The sequence below is a fragment of the Protopterus annectens genome, chromosome 6.part0, assembly GCF_019279795.1.
Source record: "Protopterus annectens isolate FY-2018-M chromosome 6.part0, PAN1.0, whole genome shotgun sequence".
Classification (NCBI taxonomy): Eukaryota; Metazoa; Chordata; order Ceratodontiformes; family Protopteridae; genus Protopterus; species Protopterus annectens.
Window position 1 is genome coordinate 838,011,860 of NC_056737.1, and position 26,226 is coordinate 838,038,085.

Here is a 26,226-nt window from a genome sequence, read left to right on the forward strand (position 1 = left end):
TAAGGAACTGCTTGAGCAGTGGGTGAGAGAAGAGGGGAGGCTCTGTGTTATAATGAGCTGAAATGGCTGAGGTATGAATTTTGATGGAAGAAAAAGGAGAAGCCCTTATGAAGCATCTCAGTCAAGTATTGTAGAATCGGAGGTAAATTGGGCGCTGCTGCGCTCATCCCTTGAGATTGGCTCCAGGCACAGAATCTTTTCCATTTTGCAGCATAAGATTTTCTAGTACTAGGCCGCCTCCTTGCTTCTAAAATGATATCCATCACTGATTTACTGAGGGATGGTAAAGGAGAGATTAGGCAATTTGCCAGGCTGCTATGTTCAGGGTTTGCAGCCGAGGGTGCAGAATCTGGTTCTCCTGCTAAGACAACAGGGAAGGAGTCCGAGGCAGGTGCCATGGGGCCAAGCATGACACACTGTGCAAGAGAGGGTACCAGTGTTGGCGTGGCCAGTCTGGTGCAATTAAAATCGTCCTTGGCTTGTCCTGTTTGATCTTTACTAGTACTTTGGAGAGCGGAGGCAGAGGAGGAAAGGCATAAACTGACAGGTTTTTCAAGCTGAAGGACGGAGCACCCACTTTCCAAGCTAGCTTGTGGGGAATCCTTGTGCAAAATTTGTCCAACTGATTGTTCTGGGGGGAGGCAAACAGGTCTATATCTGGGCTCCCCCATTTGCTTGTCAACATTTTGAAAATCCTTGGTTTCAATTTCCACTTGTGTGGGTCCATGAGGTTTCTGCTTAATCCATCTGCCAGTGTATTTAGTTTTCCTGGCAGGAATTAAGCTTGTAGATTCACTTGTAGCTCAAGGTTGTGTTCCACAACACCATGGCTAGTCTGCAGAGGGTTAAGAATGTGTACCCCCCTGCTTGTTTATGTACCACATGACAGTGGTGTTGTCCATCTTTACCAATAGTTGTCCTGGAAGAATGTGGTCCTTGAAGGCTGTCAGAGCATTCTGTACAGCTACCATTTCTTTTTGATTTATGTGCAGGTGCATTTGACTTGGTTTCCATTTGCCCTGAATGCACTTCCCTGCCAGGTGAATTTGCTCTGAATGCACTTCCCTGCCAGGTGAGCCCCCCATGCATAGCCTGATGCGTCTGTTAAGGTTTGGGTGGCAGGGGGTAGTGTGAATGATAGTCCCTTGTTTTGGTGGCAGGAAGTTTTAAAAGCAAGTCATTGAGACAGTTTTCTATGGGAGTCTTACTACTCCCAGATTTGGGGGTGGGAGATTGGCCTAATGGTTAAGGTGTTTACCTTACAGACACAAGGTGCAGGGTTTGATTCTCACATGGGGTAACTGGCTAGGCTTAAAATGGCCTGAAAGGACAGGTAGCCTAGTACTAACCTATGAACCTATGGATGAGGAAACCCCCCACTACTTAGTCTTGTGCGTCCCCTGGGACTGAAACATGGGCTTTCTGCTGTGTCTGGGTTTGGATTGAGAAGACCTGGAAGGGGCTGGAAAGGACCAGTTCTTAGAGGGCCAATGCCTACTAAATCTTGGAGGCTGAACTTGTAAGAAATCTAACAGTTTGCATAGCTTTAGCTTTATCTTCCATCTTTTTAAGAACTTCCTCAGCTTTGTTGCCAAACAGGCAGTCCTGATTTAAGGGAACATCCAACAGTTTAGCTTTAACATGATCAGGCAAAGACTGCTCCTTAAGCAAAGCATGCCTTCTGAGCACAGACCCAGTAACAGAAACCCTGCAAGAGGCCTCTAATGAATCAAATCCACATAGCAAAGTATGTTTTCCAACCTGTTCAGCAGAATGCATTAAATCCTGTAATATTTTGTTTTCAGCACAGTCAGGAATCAACATAATTTTCTGTTTAAGCAGTCCAATAACATGTTGTTGATACTTTAACATATGAGATTGGCAGTTTAAAGCCCTAATGGCCAAGGTTGCAAAAGTGTAAACCTTCTTACTCCATCTATCCAGCGCCCCGGAGTCTCTATCAGAAGGGGTAGGGTTTTTAGCAGTAGAAGCCTTAATGCTCTTGGGTCCCTGTGAAATAGTCTTTGGATCCGCAATAGGATTTTTAAAAAGGAACTTGTGTGAATCAGGAACCCTGTAATACCAGTCAGGTTTTCTGGGAGTAGGAGGCAAAGAAAACTAGATTCCGAAAAGGCATCATCAACAATGTCTAGTACAGGAGGTATAGCTAAAGGCCTATACTGAGGCAGGAGTAAGAAATCCCTAAGCCTTTTTTTTGAATCTGAAAACTCCTGGCTTTCCCAGTGGAAATGCTCCCTTAGAGTATGCAAGGTTTCACCAAAAGAAAAATCCCCTGGAAGGGAAGCAGAGGCAATAAAGTCCTCTGCACCAGAATCCTCATAAGTAGATAAGGGTAAATCCAGATCATCAGAAGAATCAGGAAAATCAGAATCGTAGTCAGATGATTCATAAACAACTTCAGTCCTACATCTCTTAGAAGGGGGTGGTTGGCTTCCCGTGATTAGAGTTGTAAGACCTACAGCCATTGTTATCATTTGTTTTTTTAGGCATAGAGGCATGAGCATGCGGCCTGGGCGTCGTTTTTTTAGCCATGGTTTGAGGTTTAGGCCTAAGTGAAGAAGGAGGTGGTTTAACATGCAAGTCCGTAGGCCTGAATACACCCTCAGAAGCCGGTGCCTGCACAGTGGCTCCGGACCCATCCAAGGTAGAGACATCCGGAGGTTCCACAGTTGAAGCATCTCGCGGCATACCGGACTCCGAATGGGTCTCAGTAGAGGCCTGCGAATCAGAAGTAGCCAGTATCAGGGGCTGCGAAAGCACCTCACTGAGTACCGGCAAACTGGCTTAGGAGAAGAGTCGTTGGCAGCTTTGGACCTAGGCCACCTGTCTCTGTCTTTATCTTCGTGTTTTTTTTGGAATACCGGCAGTCGGATGGCTGACTACTTTTCTGGATAATTGAACCAAGGACCGAAATATTTAGAGGGGAAAAATATACCGACAACGGATAGTGCACTGATGGCACAAAACCGACAGCAAGGTACGTCATGGTCAGGGCCTAGGCAAGGAATACAGTACGAATGAAAATCTTTGTGAGGTATTTGCTTTCCACAAGTAATGCAATTATTAAGTTTTACTGACATCGGTAAGGAGCGAGAAAAAGTTTCCACAATTGGATACTTAGTTTTAGTTGAAGACTTTGGTTCTGAAACTCAAAAATGAAAATTTCAGAAGTCAGACAACTGGCACTTGCGAACTGCTTCTGCTTTGGGCACCGCACAGCAAGAAAGATTGGTGTAATGGCGTCGGCTGCACGTTTTATACCCGATGACCTGACGTCATGGAAGAAGGGACAGCAACTGATGCAGGTCCCAAGACTTTGTTAATCAGGCAGACTGAGAGCTACTGTAAGCAGATAACCCAAATGCAATGACTGCAACAGTGAAACACGAAGAACATCTGCCTGACAGGGAGAACCGGAAAAACTGATCAGACAGTAGAGTGTTAAAAGAAAGGTATATGTAATTTTAGAGGAGAAAACTTACAACCTTAGAATACTGAAAAATCACCCAAAAGCTTAAGATATGGAGATCTGTGTCCAAGAGATATGGTGGCAAAGGAGATCTGAGGGGTGTTAGGTTAGTGAGGCATTATGGGTAAGAGGAGCTCCAGAGTTGGATCTGTGAATCTAGTGAAAGCAGCTGAGCTGGATCAGAGGTTGGAAGGGACCCAACAGTTGAGAAACGAATGAAAATGACATCAGCTCTTATGGCTTTGCCACACTTAAAATGTTTTAACTCCCGTTTTTTTTTTTTTTTTTAATTATTATTAAATACTATGTTTCAGTAGGTGCAAATCAAAACCAGAACACTTACCTTCTTGTTAGTTTAGAAGTCAGCTTTGAAAAGAGATTTGAAGAGCCTCTAGTCCGTGTTTGAGATAGTGGTGCTGCATCATGAGATAAACTAGGAGAAGCAGGTGGTCCATTATATGTAGCAGTACGTCGCTCTCTAAGGTGGCCACCATGAAAAGTGTTTCGATTTGCAGTTCCTCTAGGAAAGCGCATGCGGTCAGGTGTGGTGGCACTGCTGATACTCTGAGTTGAAGCTACAGGAGTTCTTTGACTAGGTGCAGTGCTGGAAGAAAAAAAAAGCATGTTTTAAATTTAGGTAAAAAACTCTTACACTGTAAAGGACAACGAGGAAAAAAAAAAAAAAAAAAAAAGGCAAACACTACTTAAAACTCTTGTTGTCCACCACGGCAGTAAAACTTAATAAAATCAAAACTTCAATAAAAAAGAATACAACATAAAACAAGCAGTCCTCAGTCTTCCGATAAGCGCATCGGCAAATATGCCTTCCTCAGATCATAAAAAAGGACTGTTCAGCTTTTGTATTTATAAGGCATCACAGCCATTCATCTGTGACATGCCCTTGTTGCAAACCAAAAGGAGGCCAGCTAGCAAAGTAGTATAATTTTCTTCATTATAATTAAAGGCGCAGTACTTTTTTTTACTATGTCATCTCATAGTAAAAAGAAGTACTGCGCCTTTAATTATAATGAAGGAAATTATACCTCTTTGCTAGCTGGCCTCCTTTTGGTTTGCAACAAGGACGTGTCACAGATGAATGGTTGTGAAGCCTTATAAATACAAAAGCTGAACAGTCCTTTTTTACGATCTGAGGAAGGCATATTTGCCGAAAGCGCTTATCGGAAGACTGAGGACTGCTTGTTTCATGTTATATTCGTTTTTTTATTAAAGTTTTGATTTTATTATCAAGTTTTACTACCGTGGTGGACAACAGGAGTTTTAAGTAATGTTTTAAATTTAGGGTGATTAGCAGAAACCCAAAGTAAGCCATACTACATTTCAATTTGTGAATCAATAAATGAAAAAAATAATTACCACTTGCAAAAAGGTTCACAATACTAGAACTATAAAAAAATAAACACTGCCTGTACCACATTTTTAAAAACATCTCAAACCAAAAAATACAAACACAAGCTTAACATACTAACCTCCGACCAAAAAAGTGGGAACATGGCCTAACTTCTGTGTAAATGCGTATATAACCTACTCCAGAAAACAACAAAATATAAATGACAAATGGTATAAACAGACATCCTCTACAGCAGTTCCAGCCACATAAGCAAACTCCTTAAAAGGGAAAACACCCTTGATCATTATAAGTAAAAAACTAAGATCTCTCATAAAATCATCCAAGGCAAATTTTGAGAGAAAAGTCGCTAAGGACTCAAAGGACAATCATAAGGCCTTCTTTAGCTACGTTAGAAACCTGGGAGGAAACTCCCAGATATGCTCAGAATTAGTTCAAAATGATGTAAAAATTACTGAACCTACAGACATTGCCAACATACTGGCTGACAGGTTCAGTGCAAACTTCTCCCCTCCCCCCCAAAAGGTGAGATATCTATATCAGAGAATTATAGCCCCCCAAACATCTCTAACTCTCAGGTGAGAACTGCTCTCTCCAAGGCAAAAAACACAGCATCCATGGGACCAGATGGTGTCCCCGGATGTGTGCTCCACAAACTCAATGAGGAATTAAACCCGCAGTTAGGGCAGCTGTTTAATCTTAGCCTCACCTCAGGATACGTGCCTAAGGAGTGGCGTATGGCAACTGTGGTCCCACTTCACAAAGGAGGTGCCTCCACCGACCCGGGAAATTACCGTCCCATCAGCTTGACAAGCTTGATCTGCAAAGCTATGGAGAGGATCATAATGGAACTCATAAATAAAGACATAGGAGACTTGCAGACTTTGGATCCGACCCAGTTTGGCTTTGTCAAGGGCAGATCATGCCTTTTAAACCTGGTGGACTTTTTCGAAACAGTCACCAAGGCCATTGATGAGGGAAATGCAGTGCACACAGCCTACCTCGACCTGGCAAAGGCTTTCAACACAATACCCCACTCAGGTATCATTGAAAAACTCATCAGCTTAAATGTAAACCCATACGTCACAAGATGGGTTGCAAATTGGCTAAGTGACAGAACCCACAGGGTCAGAGTTGCTGGCGCCATGTCAGACTCAAAAGCCTGTCACAAGTGGTGTCCCACAGGGCTCAGTCCTGGGCCCTCTCCTGTTCGGCATCTACTTTTCAGAAGTACAAGCAAACACAGGAGGATTATGGCTGACAATTTGCAGATGACTGCAAACTGGGCGCCATAGTTGAGAACACATCTGACACAGATATCCTTCAGAAGGGTCTTATAGAAACGGAATACTGGTGCCAGAACCATGGCCTAAAGTTAAACGCCAAAAAATGCATAGTCATACCCTTCAGGGAAAAACAAGGTTACCCCTAGCTACCATATAGGCGGCAACCCACTAAGCACAGAAGAGGTTATCAGGGATCTGGGTACCCAGGTTGACAGTAACCTTTCATTTGATACTCACGTTGCCAAAGTAGTTAGGAAGACCTTCTACATTGCCCACCTGATCATGAAGGGATTCACATCTAGATCAAGGGAAGTCATCGTCCCCCTGTACTCATCACTCATCAGGCCAATGATCGAGTACAATGCCCCATTCGGAATGTATCTGACACGACACCTGCAGCAACTGGAAAGGCCCCAAAAGTTCCTCACCAAAAGGATAAAGGGTCTCAAAAATATGTCCTATGCTGCCCGACTGAAGGAACTTCAGCTCTACTCAGTCGCCACAGTCTGCTCAGAGGTGACCTGTGCCTGACATACAAGGCCATGTCCAACCCAGAATTGATGAACATGCTTCACCTCAAAAATCTAGATCCCTCAGAACTACAAGGGCGGGAGACTTAAACCTTGACACGGTTATTAATAGGACGTGCTGGAGGGACAGATTCATCACCCAGAGACTCCCTATGCTGTGGACCAAAATCCCGGTACATGTGAGGCAGAGCACCTCGCTGGCTTTGCTCAAGAGAAATCTTGACCAATGGATGGGAGATCGCAGATATACCCCAGGGATTATCTCAGTGTCACTGCTTGACAGAGGCACAGCAAAATAATGGGCATAGTATCCTCCAAACTAAAGGGGTGGCGAAAGCCACAAAACTCTGGCTAGGCTTAAAAATGCCCTTGGGCAGATAGCCTAGTATGAACCTATATGGACACTGAGTAGTTCTACAGTATATGACAATTTCCCCACGGAAGGGAAGTGTGAACCAGAGGCTACCTGGTGGCTGACAAGTTTTGGTATGTTAGTTACTGCAAAAAGGAGACGGATGGGATTGAAGAGTACAATTAACTTAGTTCACAATAAGATTTTAAAAAAAGAAAAGGCCATAAGTTTATTTGCTTCACATACTAAATTTTTTTCATGACTTGAGACAGAGAAAAATGGTCTTTCCTCTCTGAATTTAACCTTCATATTTCAGATGTTTTATTCTGCACCCTAGAAATGGATATACATTTTTTGGCTTATTTCACCCCACTTCCTGTTAACCAGCCCTCTCCCAGCCAATTTGCTCACTTATTCCACATCACCAGATAAGAGGGTTCCATCATTCAGGAAGCCAACTGGGGTGGCTCATGATTTTTTTCTTTATGTAGCTCTGACATTCCTGCACAAACTCTAGTGACAGCACGGGGGTGGCGTCGGTCATGCAACAGCTGTCTGTGAAGTATGTTTCTTCTCTCCTACAAGGAGCAACCCCTCCATACAGATCCACCCTTCCCCTGAAGCACTGGGGTTGGTTTTTCCCGGTCTCCTCCAGGGAAATCACAACTATCCAGTGTGCCTCTGGAGGCAAGCAACTCACCCCCAAGAAATTCAAGTGGACCACACCCCTTCTCCTTCCCATTTGCTGCCTGGTTCCTCCAGTGCTGGGGCCTGCTAATCAAACCTAGGTTGCCTGTATCTCTGTCAAGGCTCCATCACTCTGCACCACACAGCCGGGCAGTAACAGATAAAATTGAGGAAAATGCATTACAAACACCATTAGGAAACATCAGTTATGCCACTTTTAGAACCTTATCGATTTGTGCTAATGGGTATAGTGGTTCCCAACAACTGGTCTACCAGATTACATGGCTTTGGCACAAACATACCTTTTCAAATGTTAGGATATGTCTCTCATATTTTTCCCCTTGGGTATTTTTATACCAAGAATGCACAAGCCACACATTCTTTTATACTTCACTAAAACCATCTTCATTATCAGTCTGACTGTAAGTAATGGTATTGTCACAGCTGTTCATGAATGACCCCCTATTAATATTTGTCCATTAGAAACTAATGGAATAAAAAGACTCCAAGTGAACAGTTTTACATAGAGGCAAGTAAACACCTTGCACCACCCAGTTAACAGAATGACCTGCAGTCAAGCCTAAATTATTAGTACACTTTGGAGAAGATTGCCTACTGCCATTCTCACACTGTTTCTTGACAAAGGGGGTAGAATGGATACCCCCTGTTCATTGACGTACCAAGCCACTGACAAGTTCACCGTTTGGATAGCAACTGTCCCCAGAGGAAGAAAGCCTTGCAACACTAAGAGGACTGCCCTCATCTCCAGGACACTGATGTGCAGACTAGTCTCTTCTGGGAACTACGTGCCTTGGACAGTCCTTCCCAAGAAATGCCCCTGATCCCCAACTAGGAGGTATCTGTGGTTTACTGTGGCTATTGGGGGAGGAAACACAAATGTATGACCCTAACAAACTTCATGGGACTGTACCCACTAAAGCAGGCAATTTCTGCAAACCCAGGAGAAATTTATCAGTGAGAACAGTGGATGTTGAAGAACTGACCACTGAACAGCTGGAGTCCACTGAAGAACACACAAAATGGAACGATAAGGACCAAGGTTATAACAGCCCCCAGAAACCCTTGCACCACCCAACTAACAACTACCTGCAGTCAAACCTCAGGGGCAAGTTATAAACATTTGTGTTGGAAACGCAGCAAGGTTCATCAGTCTTGACTGCATGTAGTTTAAGGAACAGTGGCAAGCAGAACTTCATTCTGATAATCTGTCAAGGATTAAAGTTTAGGCAGCAGCAAATAATTCTGTACGGGCACCAGGCACACAATGGTCCATCCAAACTTTTCCCAGTTCCATATATACAACTGCAAACCTGAAAACATAAAGTCCTACTTGTACTTTCTACCACAATGTGCCACTGAGGGTCATTCATCATGAGGCAGGAGTCAAGATGCACCACCCCTTAAGAAAGGAAATCCACAAAATATTTCTCATACTTAAAAAAAACAGATTTTGCTCCCTAACTGTACTAATAATTTAACCATTTCCCTACCGAATACCAAAAAATTTCAGTGGGCAGTAAGTCCAACTTTTTCTAAGGAAATACAAACAAGATACTCACCATAACAGTAGACCTTCAAGGAGAGGACAAATAAAAGCAAACATTTGGGTTCTTCCATCATTTGATCTCCTCTTTTTACCATGCAGTTTTCTTAACCTGTTCCTTTCATTGTGAAAGCTAACCCTGATTTCACACCTGCGAAAAGTGGCAACTGACTCCTAAATAAATCCAGTGACAATGCACACACCAGTTCTACAAGCCTGAGCACCCAGAGGGAAAATGCACCACAGGCAAATAGCGAGTGCTAATTCAAATAAAAACATACAAAAAAGCATACTGTAACATTTATTTTACATTTGTTAACAGAATAAACAAGCTGGTCTGGGGACCATTTTCAGCCATGACCCAGGTCACAATGGCAAAGACACAGTAAATGACATTAAGAAACCACAATGCATGAAACAGATCATGCACAAGTTAAATTAACTCACAGAACCCAGTGCGACTCTCAAGCTCCTCCCATTATCCACAATGTCCCATTATCCACAATGCCCCAGAACCATGCAATATCTCAGATCAAGTTTGATAGCCTAAAGTTGTTGTTGTGGTTTGTCTTTCGGATTTTCCCGGTAAGGGGTTGCCACAGCTGAACTCCGGTCCGCTAATGATTGGCAGTAGATTTTTACGAAATGCCGAGGTGCCAGCTCGACACTCAACCTTCAACGAAGGCACGCCCATTTATGCACGCATGTCTTTCGTACGCTACCCAACCGCGGGGAGGACATGCAGACTCCACAAAGAAGGCACTCCCAAGCCCAGCAGAGAATCGAACGGGAGAACCTCTTGCTGTGAGGTAACAAAACAGCTAATTACAGGCCGATACAAAAAGGCCAACAGGAAAGAAAGGGGCTCAAACCTGGAACAGAGGTTCCTTATTCGCTATCAAGTCATGTCTACAGGAAAAGAGAAGAGGGAAGGAGGAAGGTAAGTTGAAGACGAATGAAAATGGACAACACAAACACACAGTTATAGTGAGTACATAACTTTTACATCTGATGTCAATTTCATTAATTCCTCAACTGATGGGACAGAGGCCCCAGCTACATGAATGTGGGTGGGTCTCGTGGAAGGATATTAGAGAGTTGTGCTGTGGTGCCTGTGTTAAGTACTGAGTTCTCTAGTTTGTGTAACTGGTTAGCTAGGGGTTTTAATCTCATTGCAGTCATCTACTGTCTCTGTCCATGTAGTCAAAGAAGCTGCATCCTACTGTCATCAGTCCAGTCCCATTCGGAACAATTTTAAGTGGGAGGTTGGCATAACAGTCAAGGTGTTTGCCTTACAAACACAAGGTGCACGGTTTTATTCTCACAATGGGTACATGGCTAGGCTTAAAATGGCCCACAAGGGCAGTTTGCCTAGTATTAATCTATGAACCTATGAGTACCATACAACCAAAGGCAGCTCTGTTTCTGGAAATCAAATCCAATTTGTAATGAGCAACAGAGGTACAAGGATTGGACCAAGTGGCTACACCACAAATGTCATCAATACAGCTCTCGACCAAAACGCAGAAGTAAAGATGGATCTAGTGGAATGAGCAATAGGAGGTCTGGCAAGGAAATACCTATGACTGTAGACAAACGATATGCAATCTGTTAACCACTTTGCTAATACAACTTGGGAGGCAAAAGAAACATATTTCTTTTTCTGAAGTCTTTTGTTCTATGGAGATAAAAACAGAGCTGTCTATGTACAGCTAAAATATGAAGAACATATCTATCCCTGTTGAAGTTGAGAAAGAGCACAGGTAAATTGATGGCCTGGTTGATGTCTGCCTCAGAGGCTACTTTGAGCAGGAAAGAAGGATTGGCTTGTAAGTAACCCTATCTTTATGGAAAATCAGATGAGGACATTTTAAGGAGAGTGCTTGGAGTTCAGTCATCTTGTTGAGGTAATAGTCACTAGAAAGGCAGCTTTCCAAGAAAGAAACTTGAGGTTTGATTTGGCCAGTGGCACAAAAGGAGCCCAGAAGTTCAACTTTCCAATAAAAGTGTTAGATCCCAAGGTGGAGTAGGGCCTTTAACTGGAGGCCTAAGCAAAAAGATACTTTAAAGGAAATCTTTACATAATTTGGATGAAGCCAGAGAAGTTTTGTCCCTAGTATGATAATTTGAGATGTCAGCTAACTGAACTTTGGTGGTAGAAAACCTAGCTCCTTAGCATTAAAGGGATCCAAATTTGTTTGATGAGGACAATAGGAAAAAGTCTTCCATTTACTCTTGTAAATCTTTCTTTTGGAGGCTTTTTGGGATGACAGTAATATCTGGCTGACCAGGGAGGAAAGCCTTGGCTGTCTAACTACTAAAGCAACTGGAGAAACCATGTGGTTAATTTGGCTCCTGCACTGTCCAGATGTACCATTCTTGTGGGTTGAGATATCAGATCTGGACTGTGGTCCAGTGTCCAAGGTGGACACAAAAGATGACTAAAGGAAGGGAAACCACACTTGTGGCCAAAAAGGGGCAATGAGGATAACCTTGCTTTTCAACTGAAGTGCTTTCTGAAGAAATTTAGAGATTAAAGGTATGGTGGGGATAAGCGTAAAGTAGACTGGTGGGACAAACATCTATCAGTGACTCCCTAGGATCAGGGCTAAAAACCTGCTGCACTTGTGGGGTGAGGCAAACAGATCACAGCAAAGTTGACCCCCATAAGTGGAAAATCCTCTCTGCCACTAAATGACTGAGACCACTCATGTAAAATATGAATAGACCCGCTTAGTTTTTCAGCTAGTACACTGGATTTCCTATGAGACGTGCATTGCCAAAAGAATGCACTTGGAGATCACCCACTGCCACACCCTCATTGCTTCAACAAAGGGAGTAGAACTGGGCTCCCCCTTTTTGATGTACCAAGCCACTGACGTGTTGCCTGTCTGGACAGCAACTGTCCTGAGAAGAAAACGTCCTGCAACATTAGGACTACCCTCATCTCCAGGACACTGATGTGCAGATTGGCCTCTTCTGGGACATGCATGCCTTGGACCATCAGTCCGAAGAAATGCCCTGCCCCCCCAAATGGGAGAGGTCAGTGGTCACTTCTGGCTATTGGGGGTGGAAACAAAAGTATGCCTCTGACAAGCTTTGTTGGACTGTACCCAAAGCAAGTAATTTCTGCAAACCTGGGAGATCTTTACCGTGAGGACAGTGGATGCTGAATTGACCACTTAATAGCTAAAGTCCACTGAAGAACATGTATATAAAATGCAGCCATCGGGACAAAAGTTATAGCAGGCGCCACAGACCCTGAAGCTTGAAGGACCAGTCATGCTGGGGGAGAGTGATAAGAGTCACTTGACATCTTATAGACTGTACTCAGCTTGAAGGAAAAAAAAAATAAAAAAAAAAAAGCTAGTTGACTGGTGGTGTCCAGACGGGCACCTATAAACTCCAAGACTTGACTTGGAGAGGAGGTGAGATCTGGCATAGTTGATTGTGATGCCTAAAGAGTGGGAAAGTTGTAGCAGATAGTCACTAGCTTTTTCAAGGAAATGCTTGGTGGAGGAAATGAGGAGCCACTCATCTAGGTATGGAAACACCATGCATATGAGCAGTCTCAGTTGAGCTGTTACCACTGCCATACACGAACACCTTGCGGACCACGGTTAGACTAAAGGGCAGGGCTCTGAACAGACAGTGAATGCCACCAGCCAAAAGTGCAAATTTCTTCGGGAGCTTCTGTTCATTTTGATGTGACAGTATGCAACATGAAGACTGACCATGCACATCCAATCATCCTTTCATAGGAATGGCAGAATGGACTGAACAGCGACCATCCGGAAAGTACAGTTGTGTACACTTACCATAAATGTAGATGTTTGAGTGTATTCACTGTTGCAGTCATTACATTTGGGTTATCTGCTTGCAGTAGCCTTCAATTGGCCTGATTAACAAAGTCTTGGGTCCTGCGTCTGTTGCTGTCCCTTCTTCAGGATCGTCAGGTCATCAGGGGTATAAAACATGCAGCCGATGCCATTACATCAGTTTTTCTTGCCCCAGATCTCAGGTGCCCCCTTAATGGGAAGCAACTAAATATACAAATATACAACGACATACCTGCAACAAAAAAGCAAATACACCAAAAAGCTTTTAAGCACAGTAGAGAAAAGTAGAAATATAGCCAAAAGAAGTTAGGGGGCTGGAGGGAGGGTAACCAGGACTGCAACAGTGAATACACTCGGACATCTACATTTATGGTTAAGTGTACACAACTGTACTATGTTCTTCATGTTTCACTGCTGCAGTCATTACATTTGGGTAGATTCCCAAAGCTAAGGTTGGGAGGAGGAATTTAAGTAGCATTAGGAACAGCTATAAGGCCCTGCAAGACTGCAGTGGCAAAGCCAGCCCTGGACTTAGAGAAAATTGGTAAATGAATGCTTGGTGAAAGTATGTACAGAACTCCAGGTAGCAGCTTCTAGGATGTCCCTGGTAGGGACGCCTCTGAGAAAGGCTGTAGAGGTAGATGCAGCCCTGGTAGAGTGGAGTCTGATGCCCTGTGGGATAGGTTTTCCATGATGCTTATAGCAGAAATGAATGCAATGGCCTATCCATTTAGAAATGGTTTACCTTGAAATAGCCTTCCCCTCTTTCCCTGCAGCAAATGCCAACAGCAGCTCAGATTTCATTTGAGATTTAGTCCTGTCCAAGTAGAATCTAAGTTGTCTGTGCACATCTAAGGAGTGCAGTATCCGTTCCCCTTTGTTCTGTGGATTAGGAAAGAAGGTTGGCAAATAAATGGACTGACTAAGAGCCACTCTGGATACCACCTTGGGCATAAAGGAGGGATTGGTTCTGAGGGACACCCTGTCCGCATGAAAGATGATGAAAGGCTCCACTGCCATAAGGGCCTGTAATTCAGATACCCTTCTTGCTGAAGTGATTGCTAAAAGGAATGCTGTTTTCCAAGAAAGAAATTTTAAATCTGCAGTAGCAGCTGGCTTGAAAGGAGGAAGAGTGAGTTTCTCCAAGACTAAGTTAAGGTTCCAGGCTGGAGTTGGAGCTCTCCTCGGTGGCCTTAAGTTTTTGGCCCCTCTGAGGAACTGCTTGAGCAGTGGGTGAGAGAAGAGTGGACGTTCTGTGTTATAATGAGTTGAAATAGCTGAGGCATGAATTTTGAAAGAGGAAAAGGACAAGCCCTTGTGAAGAATCTCAGTTAAGTATTGTAAAATCTAAGGTAAATTGGGCGCTGCTGTGCTCATCCCTTGAGACTGGTTCCAGGCACAGAATCTTTTCCATATTGCAGCATAGTTTCCTACTACTAGTTCTCCTTGCCTCTAAAATGATATCACTGGTTTACTGAGGGATGGTAAAGGAGAGATTAGGTAATTAGCCAGGCTGCTAGGCTCAGTGTTTGAAGCTGAGGGTGCAGAATCTGGTTCTCCTGCTGAGACAACAGGGAAGGTGTCTGAGGCAGGTGCCATGGGGCCAACCGTGACACTGCACAAGAGGGGCTACACCAGTGTTGGCGTGGCCAGTCTGGTGCAATCAAAATTGTCCTTGGCTTGTCCTGTTTGATCTTTAGTAGTACTCTGGAGAGCAGAGGCAGAGGAGGAAAGGCATAAACTGATAGGTTTTTCCAGCTGAAGGATAGAGCATCCACTTTCCAAGCTTGTTTGTGGGGAATCCTTGTGCAAAATTTGTCCAATTGATAGTTCTGGGGGGAGGCAAACAGGTCTATATCTTGGCTCCCCCATATGCTTGTCAACATGTTGAAAATCCTTGGTTCAAGTTTCCACTCGTGTGGGTCCATGAGGTTTCTGCTTCGTCCGTCTGCCAATGTATTTAGTTTTCTTGGCAGGAATTGAGCTTGTAGATTCACTTGGTAGCCCAAGGCTGTGTTCCACAATGCCATGGCTAGTCTGCAGAGGGAGTAAGAATGCGTACCCCACTGCATGTTTAAGTACCACATAACAGTGGTGTAGTCCGTCTTTGCCATTAGTTGTCCTGGAAGAATGCGATCCTTGAAGGCTGTCAGAGCATTCTGAACAGCTAACATTTCTTTTTGATTGATATGTAGGTGTATTTGACTTGGGTTCCATTTGCCCTGAAGGCACTTCCCTGCCAGGTGAGCCCCCATGCAGAGTCTCGTGTGTCTGTTAGGGTTTGGGCGGCAGGGGGAAGCGTGAATGGTAGTCCCTTGTTTTGGTGGCAGGCCTCTGCCCACCAAAGGAACTCTAGGTGTAGGCAGGGTATGATAGGAATCATTGCTTCTAGATCCTGAGAATGTTGACACCATAGGCTTTTTAGATACCATTGTAGTTTCCTCATATGCAGTCTTGCATAGGGAATTAGAAGAATGCAGAAGGCCAGGAACCCAAAGGCTTGCAGTATTTGCCTTGAAAATATAGCAGGGTTTTTGTGGCCACTTGTTTGAAGTAGGTTGTCAAATGAATGTTTCTCTGGCATGAGGAAAGCCATCTGGGAAGTTGTATTCAAGCTTGCTTCCAGGAATATAATTTATTGACAGGGTACCCATGTGTGATTTCTTTTCATTTATGGTGTACCCCAGACAAGTCAGCACCCTTTGTACAAAGGCCAGATTCAAAAGTACGTCCTGGCTTTCTGCCTGAATTAGACAATGGTCTAGGTATGGGTATATTTGAATATTTCTTTGTCTGCAAAATGCAATAACTGGGGATAGGCACTTTGTGAACACCCTGGGCACAGTAGATAAGCCAAAGGGCAGTGCAGAGAACTGGTAATGCGTGTAGCCTGCATTGAAGCGTAGGTATCTTCTGCAAGATTTCCTGATAGGGATGTGCAGGTATGCTTCTTTTAAATCTAATTTTGCCAACCAAGCATCCTTGCCTAGCATAGGAAGCAACCGGTGAAGAGTCAGCATCTTGAATTTTGGAATCACCAAAAAAGTGTTTAGAGCAGAAAGGTCCAGGATAGGACGCCATGAATGGTCTTTTCTAGGTACCAGGAAAAGTCTCGAATAGACACCTTGTCCCTTCTCCTCTTCTGTTACCAATTGAATAGCCCCCATGTTTGAGAGAGAAAGTACTTGCTTTTGGGCCTCTGCCCACTGATTTGGGGGTAGATCTGGCCACCCGCTTGGTGTTGGTAATGTGCGGAAGTGAAATCCTTATTCTTGGAATACTACATTTAAGACCCATTTGTCCTGGGTTACGAGTTTCCAGTTTTTGGCCTGAAGACCAATCTTTCCGCCTAAAGGAGCATTCAGTTGAGAAGTGCTTGGAAGTTTTAAAAGCAGGTCATGGAGACAGTTTTCCATGGGGGGGGGGTCTTACTACTCCCAGATTTGGATGCAGAAGCCCCCCACTGCTTAGTCTTGTGCGTGCCCTGTGACTGAAACCTGGGGTTTCTACTGTGTCTGGGTTTGGATTGAGATCATCTGGAAGGGGCCAGAAAGGACCAATTCCTAGAGGGCCAATGCCTACTAAATCCTGGAGGCTGAACTTGTAAAAAAATCTTTCTCAGTTTGTACAGATTTAGCTTTATCTTCCATCTTTTTAAGAACTTCCTCAGCTTTGCCAAACAGGCGTTCCTGATTTAAGAGAGCATCCAACAGTTTAGCTTTAACATGATCAGGCAAAGATTGCTCCTTAAGCCAAGCATGCCTTCTGAATACAGACCCAGTGACAGCAGCCCTGCAAGAGGTCTCTAATGAATCAAATCCATATTGCAAAGTATGTTTTCCAACCTGTTCAGCAGAATGCATTAAATCCTGTAATTCTTTATTTTCAGCAGAGTCAGGAATCATCATTTTCTGTTTAAGCAATCCAATAACATGTTGTTGATACTTCAACATATGAAACTGACAATTTAAGGCCCTAATGGCCAACACTGCAGAAGAGTAATCCTTCTTAACCCATCTATCCAGCGCCTTGAATTCCCTATCAGATGGGGTAGGATTTTTAGCAGTAGAAGCTTTAATGCCCTTGGGTCCCTGTGAAATTGTCACTGGATCCGCAATAAAATTTTTAGAAAGGAACTTGTGAGAATCGGAGACCCTGTAATATCTATCAGGTTTTCTGGGAGCAGGAAGCAAAGAATCAAGGGCCAAACTAGATTCCGAAAAGGCATCATCAACAATGTCTAGTACAGGAGGTATAGCTAAAGGCCTATGCTGAGGCAGGAGTAAGAAATCCCCAAGCCTCTTTTTTGAATCAGAAAAATCCTGGCCTTCCCAGTGAAAATGTTCCCTTAAGGTGTGCAAGGTTTCACCACAAGAAAAATCCCTTGGAGGGGAATAAGAGGGAATAAAGTCCTCTGCATCAGAATCCTCATAAGTAGATAAGGGTAAATTCCAGATCATCAGAACAATCAGAAAAATCAGAATCCTGGTCAGAAGATTCATAAACAAATTCAGTCCTAGGTCTATTAGAAGGGGAAGGTTGGCTTCCCCTGATTAGAGTTATAAGATCTTCAGCCATTTTTATCATTTGTTTTTTAGGCATAGAGGCCTATGCATGTGGTCTGGGCGTTGGTTTCTTTGGTATGGTTCTAGGTTTAGGAGGCGTTGGTTTAATATGCAAGTCCGTAGGCCTGAATACACCCTCTGAAGCCGGTGCCTGCACAGCGGCTCCAGACCCATCCAAGGTAGAGACATCCGCAGATTCCACAGTTGAAGCATCTCGCTGCATACTGGACTCCGAATGGGTATCAGTAGAGACCTGCGAATCAGAAGTAGAAGGTATCAGGGGCTACGAAAGCGCCTGAGTACTGGCGAACTGGAGACTGGCTCAGGAGAAGCATCGTCGGCAGCTTTGGACCTAAGCAGCCTGTCTCTATCTCTCCGCTTTTTCAGAATTCCGGTAGTCGGATGGCTAACCGATGACATTTCTGGATAATTGAACAGAGAACAGAAATATGCAGAAGCGAAAATATACAGACGACGGATAGTGCATTGATTAAATAAGGCGCAAAACCGACAGCAAGGTACGTCGTGGTCAGGGCCTAGGCAAGGAATGCAGTACGAATGAAAATCTTTGTGAGGTATTTACTTTCCACAAGAAATACAATTATTAACACTTACTGACATCGGTAAGGAGCAAGAAAAAGTTTCCCCAACGGGGTACTTAGCTTAGTTGAAGACTTCGGTTCTGAAACTCTAAAATGAAAATTTCAGGAGTCTGCCGACCGGCACTTGCCAACTGCTTCTGCTTCGAGCACCACATGGCAAGAAAGACTGATGTAATGGCGTCGGGTGCATGTTTTATATCCTTGACGACCTGATGTCACGGAAGAAGGGACAGCAACCGACGCTGGACCCAAGACTTTGTTAATCAGGTCGACTGAGGGCTACTGCAAGCAGATAACCCAAATGTGAGGACTGAAACACAAAAAACATCTTGGGAGTTTTTTACAGACTGAGCTTGCTGAGATCCAGTATTGGTCTCAAGTCCCCTGTCTTCTCTGGCACTAAACAAAGTACAGTTGTGTACACTTACCATAAATGTAGATGAGTGTTATTCACTGTTGCAGTCATCACATTTGGGTTATCCTGCCAGGGGTAGCCCTCAGACGGCCTAAATACCAGAGGCTTAGTATTTCTGCGTTGGTTGCTGTCGCTCCAGGTAGTCAGTGGTATAAAATTAGGCAGCCAGCACCATTACATCAGTTCTCTTGCACTGTCAGGAGCCCCCCCCCCAAATAGGGAGCTAGGTTATACTGGAAGAATACCACCAGTAAAAAGTAAATACCAAAAATAAAACTAATCCCTGTAAGGAGAGAGAGTTAGAGAGAAACAAGGGGGATGGAGGGAGGGAAACCAGGACTGCAACAGTGAATACACCAACATCTACATTTATGGTAAGTGTACACAACTGTACTATGTTCATGTTTCACTGTTGCAGTCATCACAATTGGGTCGATTCCCAAAGCTGAAGAAATGGGCAGAGGCAGTCAAGAAGACTGTGGGCTGGCTAGGATGCCCTGCAAGATTGCGGTGGCAAAGTCTGTCCTGGATTTGGAAAAGATAGGCAGGTGGTAATGCTTGGTGAAGGTATGAACAGATGTCCATGTTGCAGCCTCTAGATTGTCCCTGGTGGGGACCCCTCTGAGAAAAGCTGCAGAGGTGGAGGTTGCTCTCGTGGAATGTGTCCTGGCCCCCTTTGGGGGTGGTTTCCCATGCTGTCTGTAGCAGAAATGGATGCAGTGTGCTATCCCACTTGGAGATTGTTCGGAAACGGCCTTGCCCTCTGCTCCTGCTGCAAAGCTGACTAACGATTTATCAGTTTTTCTGAAATATTTAGTCCTGTCCAGATAGAATCTGAGCAGTCTGTGCACATCCAGTGTGTGCAGAATTCTTTCACCCTTGTTTTGTGGGTTAGGGAAGAAAGTGGGCAAATGTATGGATTGGTTCAGAGCCACATTAGACACCACTTTAGGCATGAAGGATGGGTTAGTCCTGAGTGAGACTCTGTCAGCATGGAAAATGATGAAGGGCTCTACTGCCATGGGTGCTTGTAGCTCTGATACTCTTCTAGCTGAAGTGATGGAAAACAGCCTCGCTTCTGGCCAAGACAAAAATTATAATTCGGCTGAAGCTGCAGGTTCAAAGGGGGGTAGGGTGAGCTTTTCTAACAAAGTTAAGGTCCCAAGCAGGAGTAAGGAGCTCTTCTGGGTGGCCTTAAGTTGTTAGTCAGTCTTAGGAACTGTGTGAGGAGAGGGTGTGACAAGCAAGGAGGCTCTGTGCTGTAATGAGCAAAGATGGCAGAGGGATGAATTTTAATAGAAGAGAAAGACAGACCCCTGTGTAGTAGGTCTGCCAGGTAATCCAGGATGAGAGGTAGGGAGGGCTGTTCTGTTCTGGCTCCCTTAGCTTGGATCCAGGGGCAAAACCTTTTCAACTTGTCAGCATAGGATTTCCTAGTGCTGTGGTGTCTGGCCTTGCGTACATCTAGAACTTGTTTGCTTAGGCTGGCAGGTTGAGGGGTAGTCAGGGAATAAGCCAAACTGCCAGGTTGAGGGTCTGCAATTGGGGAAGCATGAATTCTCCATTCCCCTGGGTCAGGAGTGTAGGGCTCTGAGACAGGTGCCATGGTGGCAGGGGTGACAGGCTGCGCAGCAGTGGGTACCAGTGCTGGCATGGCCAGTCTGAGGCAATCAGGATTACCCTCGGCTTTTCCTCCCTTATTTTGAGCAGTACCCTTGATATGAGTGGTAGAGGGGGAAATGCATAGAGTGAGAGGTTCACCCACTGTAAGGATAGGACATCTACCTTCCAGGCCTTGCTGTGAGGTGCTCTGGTGTAGAATTCTCTGAGCTGATGATTGTAGTGGGAGGCAAAGAGGTCGACCTTCGGGTGCCCCATTTCTGGGTTACAAGGTTGAAGGTGCTGTGGTCTAGCTGCCACTCGTGTGGGTCTAACAGGTTTCTGCTCAAGTTGTCTGCCAGAGAGTTGAGAGAGCCTGGCAGGAATTGTGCTAGCAGGTGTAGCTGCATGGCTGAGGCTGTGCGCCAAAGGGTCATGGCGAGCCTGCAGAGAGGATAAGTGTGTGTCCCTCCCTGCTTGTTGATATACCACATCACTGTGGTGTTGTCTGTCTTCATCAGTAGAGGCCCTGGGGAGAGTAGAGGTGTGAAAGCTGTCAGGGTGTACTGAATAGCTGACATCTCTTTTTGGTTGATGTGCAGATGCATTTGATTTGGGCTCCAGTGGCCCTGAATGCACCTGCTGTCCAGGTGTGCACCCCAGGCGTAGTCTGATGTGTCTGTAGCGAGGTCTGGGTGGCGTGGGGTTGTGAGAAGGGAAGCTGCTGCCCACCAAAGAAAATCTTTCCTTGGACAAGGTATCACTGGTATGAGAGTTTCCAGGTCTTGAGTGTTGACACCAAAGGCTTTTTAGGTACCGAATGAGTAAGATGCAGGAAGCCATGAACCCTAGAGCTTGCAGGATTTTCCTTGTGGTTAACTGGGTTCTGGTGGCTAGTTGAGAGAAGTAGTCTGTCAGGTAGGCTTGTTTTTCTGCAGTAAGGAATAGCATCCGGGATGCTGTGTCCAGGCTTGATTCCAGGAATATAATTTTTTTGTGTGGGGACTAGTTTTGATTTCTTTCTGTTGATAGTATACCCTAGGGAGGTCAGTAGGCCCTTTACAAAGGTTAGGTGCTATAACAGCTTTTCCTGACTGTCTGCCTGAATCAGGCAATCGTCTAAGGGTAAATTTGAATATTTCTTTGTCTGCAAAAAGCAATGGCTGGAGTCAGGCATTTTGTGAAAACTTTGGGAGCAGTGGATAAGCCAATGGGAAGTGCAGAGAACTGAAAGTACATAGATCCTGCCCTGAAACATATACATTTCCTGCAGGATTCCCTGACTGGGATGTGCAGGTAAGCTTCTTTTAGGTCTAGGGTGGCTAACCAAGCATCCTTGGAAAGCATAGGTAGAAGCTGCTGGAGGGTGAGCATTCTGAATTTTGTATCACCAGAAAGGTGTTTAAAATGGATAGACCGAGGATTGGGCACCAGGTGCCCTCTTTCCTGGGTACCAGGAAGATTCTGGAATAGAAACCTTGGCCTATCTGTTCTGCAATAACATGCTGTATTGGTCTCATGGAGAGCAGGGAAAAGACTTGCTTTTTGGCCTCTACCCACTGGTTTGGAGGAAGATCTGGGAATCCTTCTGGGGTTTGCAGAGTGCGGAAATAAAATTTGTATCCCTGGGACACTATGTTGAGGACCCATCGGTTGTTGCTAATAGAGGCCCAGCTGCTTGCATGGAAGGAGAGTTTTCCTCCTAGGGGCACAAGCAGGTGGGCCACAGGTAAGGGGTGGTGTAGTAAAGTCATTGTGAGTTCTTACCATAACAGGGTGGCTTTGCACTCCCTGTTTTTGAAGAGGAGGAACTCCATTGCTTAGATCTCTGCATTCCCTGGGGCTGCATGTCTTGGGGGGGGGGGGTCGGTGCTGAGCTGGCCTGGAGGGGGCAGGAAAGGACCAGTGCTTGGAGGGGCAAAGCCTACTGAATCTCAGAGGCTGGACCTGTAAGAAGTCTGTCTGCACAGATTTATCTTTTTCTTCCATTGTTTTTAAGACCTTTTCTGCCTTGGTGCCAAACAAATTGCCTTTGTTCAATGGTGTGTCCAATAATTTGGATTTGACATGGTCTGGCAAGGTCCGTTCCTTAAGTCAAGCAGGCCTTCTAAGGACAGAACCAGTGAATGCCACCCTGCAAGATGCTTCTAGGGCGTCAAAGCCACATTGCAAGGTGTGCTTAGTAACAACTTGCAGAATGCATTAGCTCTAGCAATTCTTTATTTTCTGCACAAGCAGGGAAGGAAGATATTTTTTTGTTTGAGGAGTTCCATGGTATGCTGCTGCTATTTCAGCATGTGGAACTGACAATTTAATAGTCTAATAGCAAGAGTAGCAGAGGTGTATACTTTTTTTTACCCCATCTGTCTAAAGCTCGGGAATCCGTGTATGAGGGGGTGTGATTCTTGGCTGAGGTTGCTTTAATTCCTTTAGGCCCTTGAGAGATTACCTCTGGGTCAGCAGTAGGAGTTTTGAAAAGGAATTTGAGAGAGCCAGGGACTCTAATACCTAGAAATCCTCAGGTTGAGAGGCAGAAGGAATCGATTCCTCTGCATCAGAATCCCCATAAGCAGAGACAGGTTGCAAGTCTTCATATTCAAAAACATCAGAGTCAAACTCCTGTTCAGAAAAAAATTACTGGGGACAAGTCTTTTTCTTTTGGAAGGGGTAGCCTGGCTTCCCCTAATAAGAATAGGGTCTTCCGCCATTGCAAGCATTTGAGATTAAGGCAAGGAAGCAGGAGCCTGAGCTTGGGTAGTCGTTTTTTTGGGCGTAGTTCGTACCCTGGGCCTTAGAAACAAGGTAGTTTTAGAAAGAACTGAAGATGCGAAAGAAGTCTGTGTCGAGTATCGGTAGTGCGAAGTACTTCCTTGGAAGCCGGTACCTGCTCAGCAGCTCTGGACTCATCCAAGGTAGAGACATCCGCAGGATCCTTAGTCGAAGAGTCTCGCAGCATACTGAACTCCGAAAGGGTCTCGGTAGTGGCCTACGAAAGCGCCTCACTGAGAACCGGAGATCTGACTAGCTTAGCAGAAGCATCGGCAGTTTTGGACCTATGCGGTGTGTGTCTCTCTCTTCATCTTTACTTTTTTTCGGAAGATCAGTAGTCGGATGGCTTACCGAAGCCATATCGGAATTAGAGGACTGAGAGCGAAAATATCTACTACAATAAGGGCTAGACGACATATAGTTTTGGCGTTGAACAAAGCACAAAAGCGACAGCGAGGGATGGTGTGGTCTGGGCCTAAACAGGTGACGCAATAAGAATGGAAGTCTCGGTGTGGTATTTTCTTTCCATAGCAGAGACAATTGTTAACTTTTTCTGACATCGGTTAGAGCAAGAAAAAAGGATCCCCAATGGGGTACTTAGCTTTAGAAGACTTCAACTTCAATTCGGAAATGAAAACTCAGGTAGAGGCCGACCAGCACTCATACAAACTGCTTCTGCTTCGGGCTCCTCGGCAAGAAAGACTGATGTAATGGCGTTGGCTGCCTGATTTTATACCACTGACTACTTGATGTCAGTCCTGGAGTGACAGCAACTGACTGAGAAATACTAAGCATCTGGTATTTGGGCCGACTAAGGGCTACCCCCCAGCAGGATAACCCAAATGTGATGACTGCAACAATGAAACACAAAGAACATCCTTAAGTTCCAAATTCCTCTGGTCTGGTGGGACCTCTTGGATGGCTTTTGTCTAGCAGCTTTTGAATCTTTAAGGTTGCTAACTTCCCCTGACTGAGTAGTGTGCTGGAAAATGTTTTCTTTTTGGTTGGTAGGATTTTGCTAAAAGGGCATGAAGCAGCCACTGGATATAATCGTTTGCACCCAAGTGATGCTTGTGACTGATGCCCAGACATCTGGATGAGTCGACAAAGGTCCCCTCGACTACCGCCAGAGCACAACCCTTCAGAAGCACTGGAAGGGTTTATCTGAGAAGGAATTTTGAAACCCTTGGTTTTTCGGGCCTCCTCTGCCACAAGGGTGGCATCTTCCATTGGAACTTCCCTCCCCGCCCCTAGGGGAAGTTTCCCCCTGTGTGTCCTGGAAAAAATGTTGCAACTTACCTTTGCAATGATTCCTGGAACAGGATCTCTGATGCACAGAAAAACATAAAACATATTCTCACAGCAGACAAGGTCTTCCCATCCTGCTCACTGAAGGATAGCATCTAACACTTCGGCCAAACAAGAAAGATTCAAAGGAGCATTGATGAATGAAGACATGAAGGGCTCTGCAAAGCTGCATAAGCGCATCCAGGCATGTCTCCTAACGGCTGTGCCTGAACCCGCTACCCATGACGTACCTTCAAGCTGCCTGGGAGATTAACCTCATGAATGCATCAGAGATGACTGGAGGGTGGCCAGCTCTGAGGATAACCATTTATTTTCCTCCATGGACATGGACCCAGAAAGAGATTTGGAAAGTTTTTCAACAAAGCCTCACTGCAATCTACTGAAGTGTGCCAAATAATTATCTGTCCAGCACTGCGGATAACCTATTAAAGGGATAGACATAGACAGAAGGGCTTTGCTCAGCTAGTGCTTTATTTTAGTGGCCACTGCTACAACCATGGCATCTACCAGAACCGCCTTATCCAGTCAGGCCTGTCTTTGGGAGGGGCGAGAAATTTGTCAAGATGACGAGGAATGGGCTTCCACAGTACCTGGTTCCTTCCATGCCCAACAAGCCACTAAATCTATAAGGTCATCAGCCAAGTGGGTAACTCGGGATGTAGCAGGCTGGACCAGAAGGCTTACAGAAACAGTGACTCCTCCTGGGATGGGTAACAGGAAGATCATACACCCTTATGGCTAAAGATTTCTAGAATGTCTACAAAGGAGACAATTTCTGGAGGAGACCTTGGTAACCCCTCCGTTTCATTGAAGTCAGTGTCTTCAGTGAGATTCTGAAGAAGGAATTTATGTGCATACTTTTGCACAATCTCTTCCTGATAGAGTATCGAGCAAGCTCATTAAATGGAACTGTCTGGATGATCTCACGGACCGCCTGTCCCTGCGGGGAAAGGATGATGAGGCTATGAACTCAAACCGGATAGTGGCAGAGGGGTAGGACCTGAAGAAAGAGTAGACTAGCCTCTTGGATGAGAGAAAACCCTCTGCCACCTCGAAGGCAGAAGACCTGGGAGAAGCCATGGCCGGCCACACAATAGCCAAAGTTCCCTGCACTGCCAAGTTCCTAACCGGCCCAGACTCAGTTCATGAGGGAGAAGTTGGACCTCAGCTGTCCAGAGCCAAAGCACCAAAAAAAGGGACTACTCAGATAATCTCAAATTCGACCTCAGCACCCCCCCCCCCCCGAGATCTGGCACCAAAGCTTTGTCTCAAAGACTGAGACTTATCTAGCTCAAGAGGAATCGGTGTGGAACAGGTCAGGGACTCGGAGAAGACCTAGTTGTTTTCAGTTCAGACACATCGACACTCAGAATTCTTAGATCTGAGGGCTCCAAAACAGTTTGACACACAAGAGAAGGAGAAGTGGATGAGATAAAAGATGGAGGGGCTCAGAGATCCGATGAAACAAATAACAAAAACTTCACCATCGTGTCTACATCTGATTCAGACAGGCTCTGGGAGGACCTGACAGAGGATGAAGTGGACAGGGGATGAGACATCCTCCGGGGTGTTACTTGAAGGAAGGGTGAATGGAGCCACAGGGAAACAAGCTCTGGGGTACTGTGAGGGTTTCCGGAGATTTAGTTCTACCCACAGTCATATGAAATTTTTGCAATTGTGGCTCTGAACCCAGATCTGGTTTCAGAGAGTTGGAAGACCTTTGCTTCATGGTGGGGTGGGTTGAGCCCTGAAACTGAAGCAGCTGAAGTAGGAGCAGAAGACAGAAGCAACATTTTCAAAGCAAACTTATTGCTTCGATCAATCAAGGCCCTAGAGTTAAATCCAGTGCAAATG

General features: G+C 45.0%; 1 protein-coding gene across 1 annotated transcript in view; it reads right to left on the reverse strand.

Annotated features, from left to right (window-relative positions):
* The window catches only part of MARK3 (microtubule affinity regulating kinase 3), a gene marked incomplete in the record, with an annotated part of 2,430,063 nt that overhangs the window by 181,515 nt on the left and 2,222,322 nt on the right, over positions 1–26,226 (reverse strand). Inside the window, 1 exon segment of the mRNA XM_044074521.1 lies at positions 3,834–4,094. Within this exon segment, the coding sequence (XP_043930456.1) occupies positions 3,834–4,094 (261 nt within the window).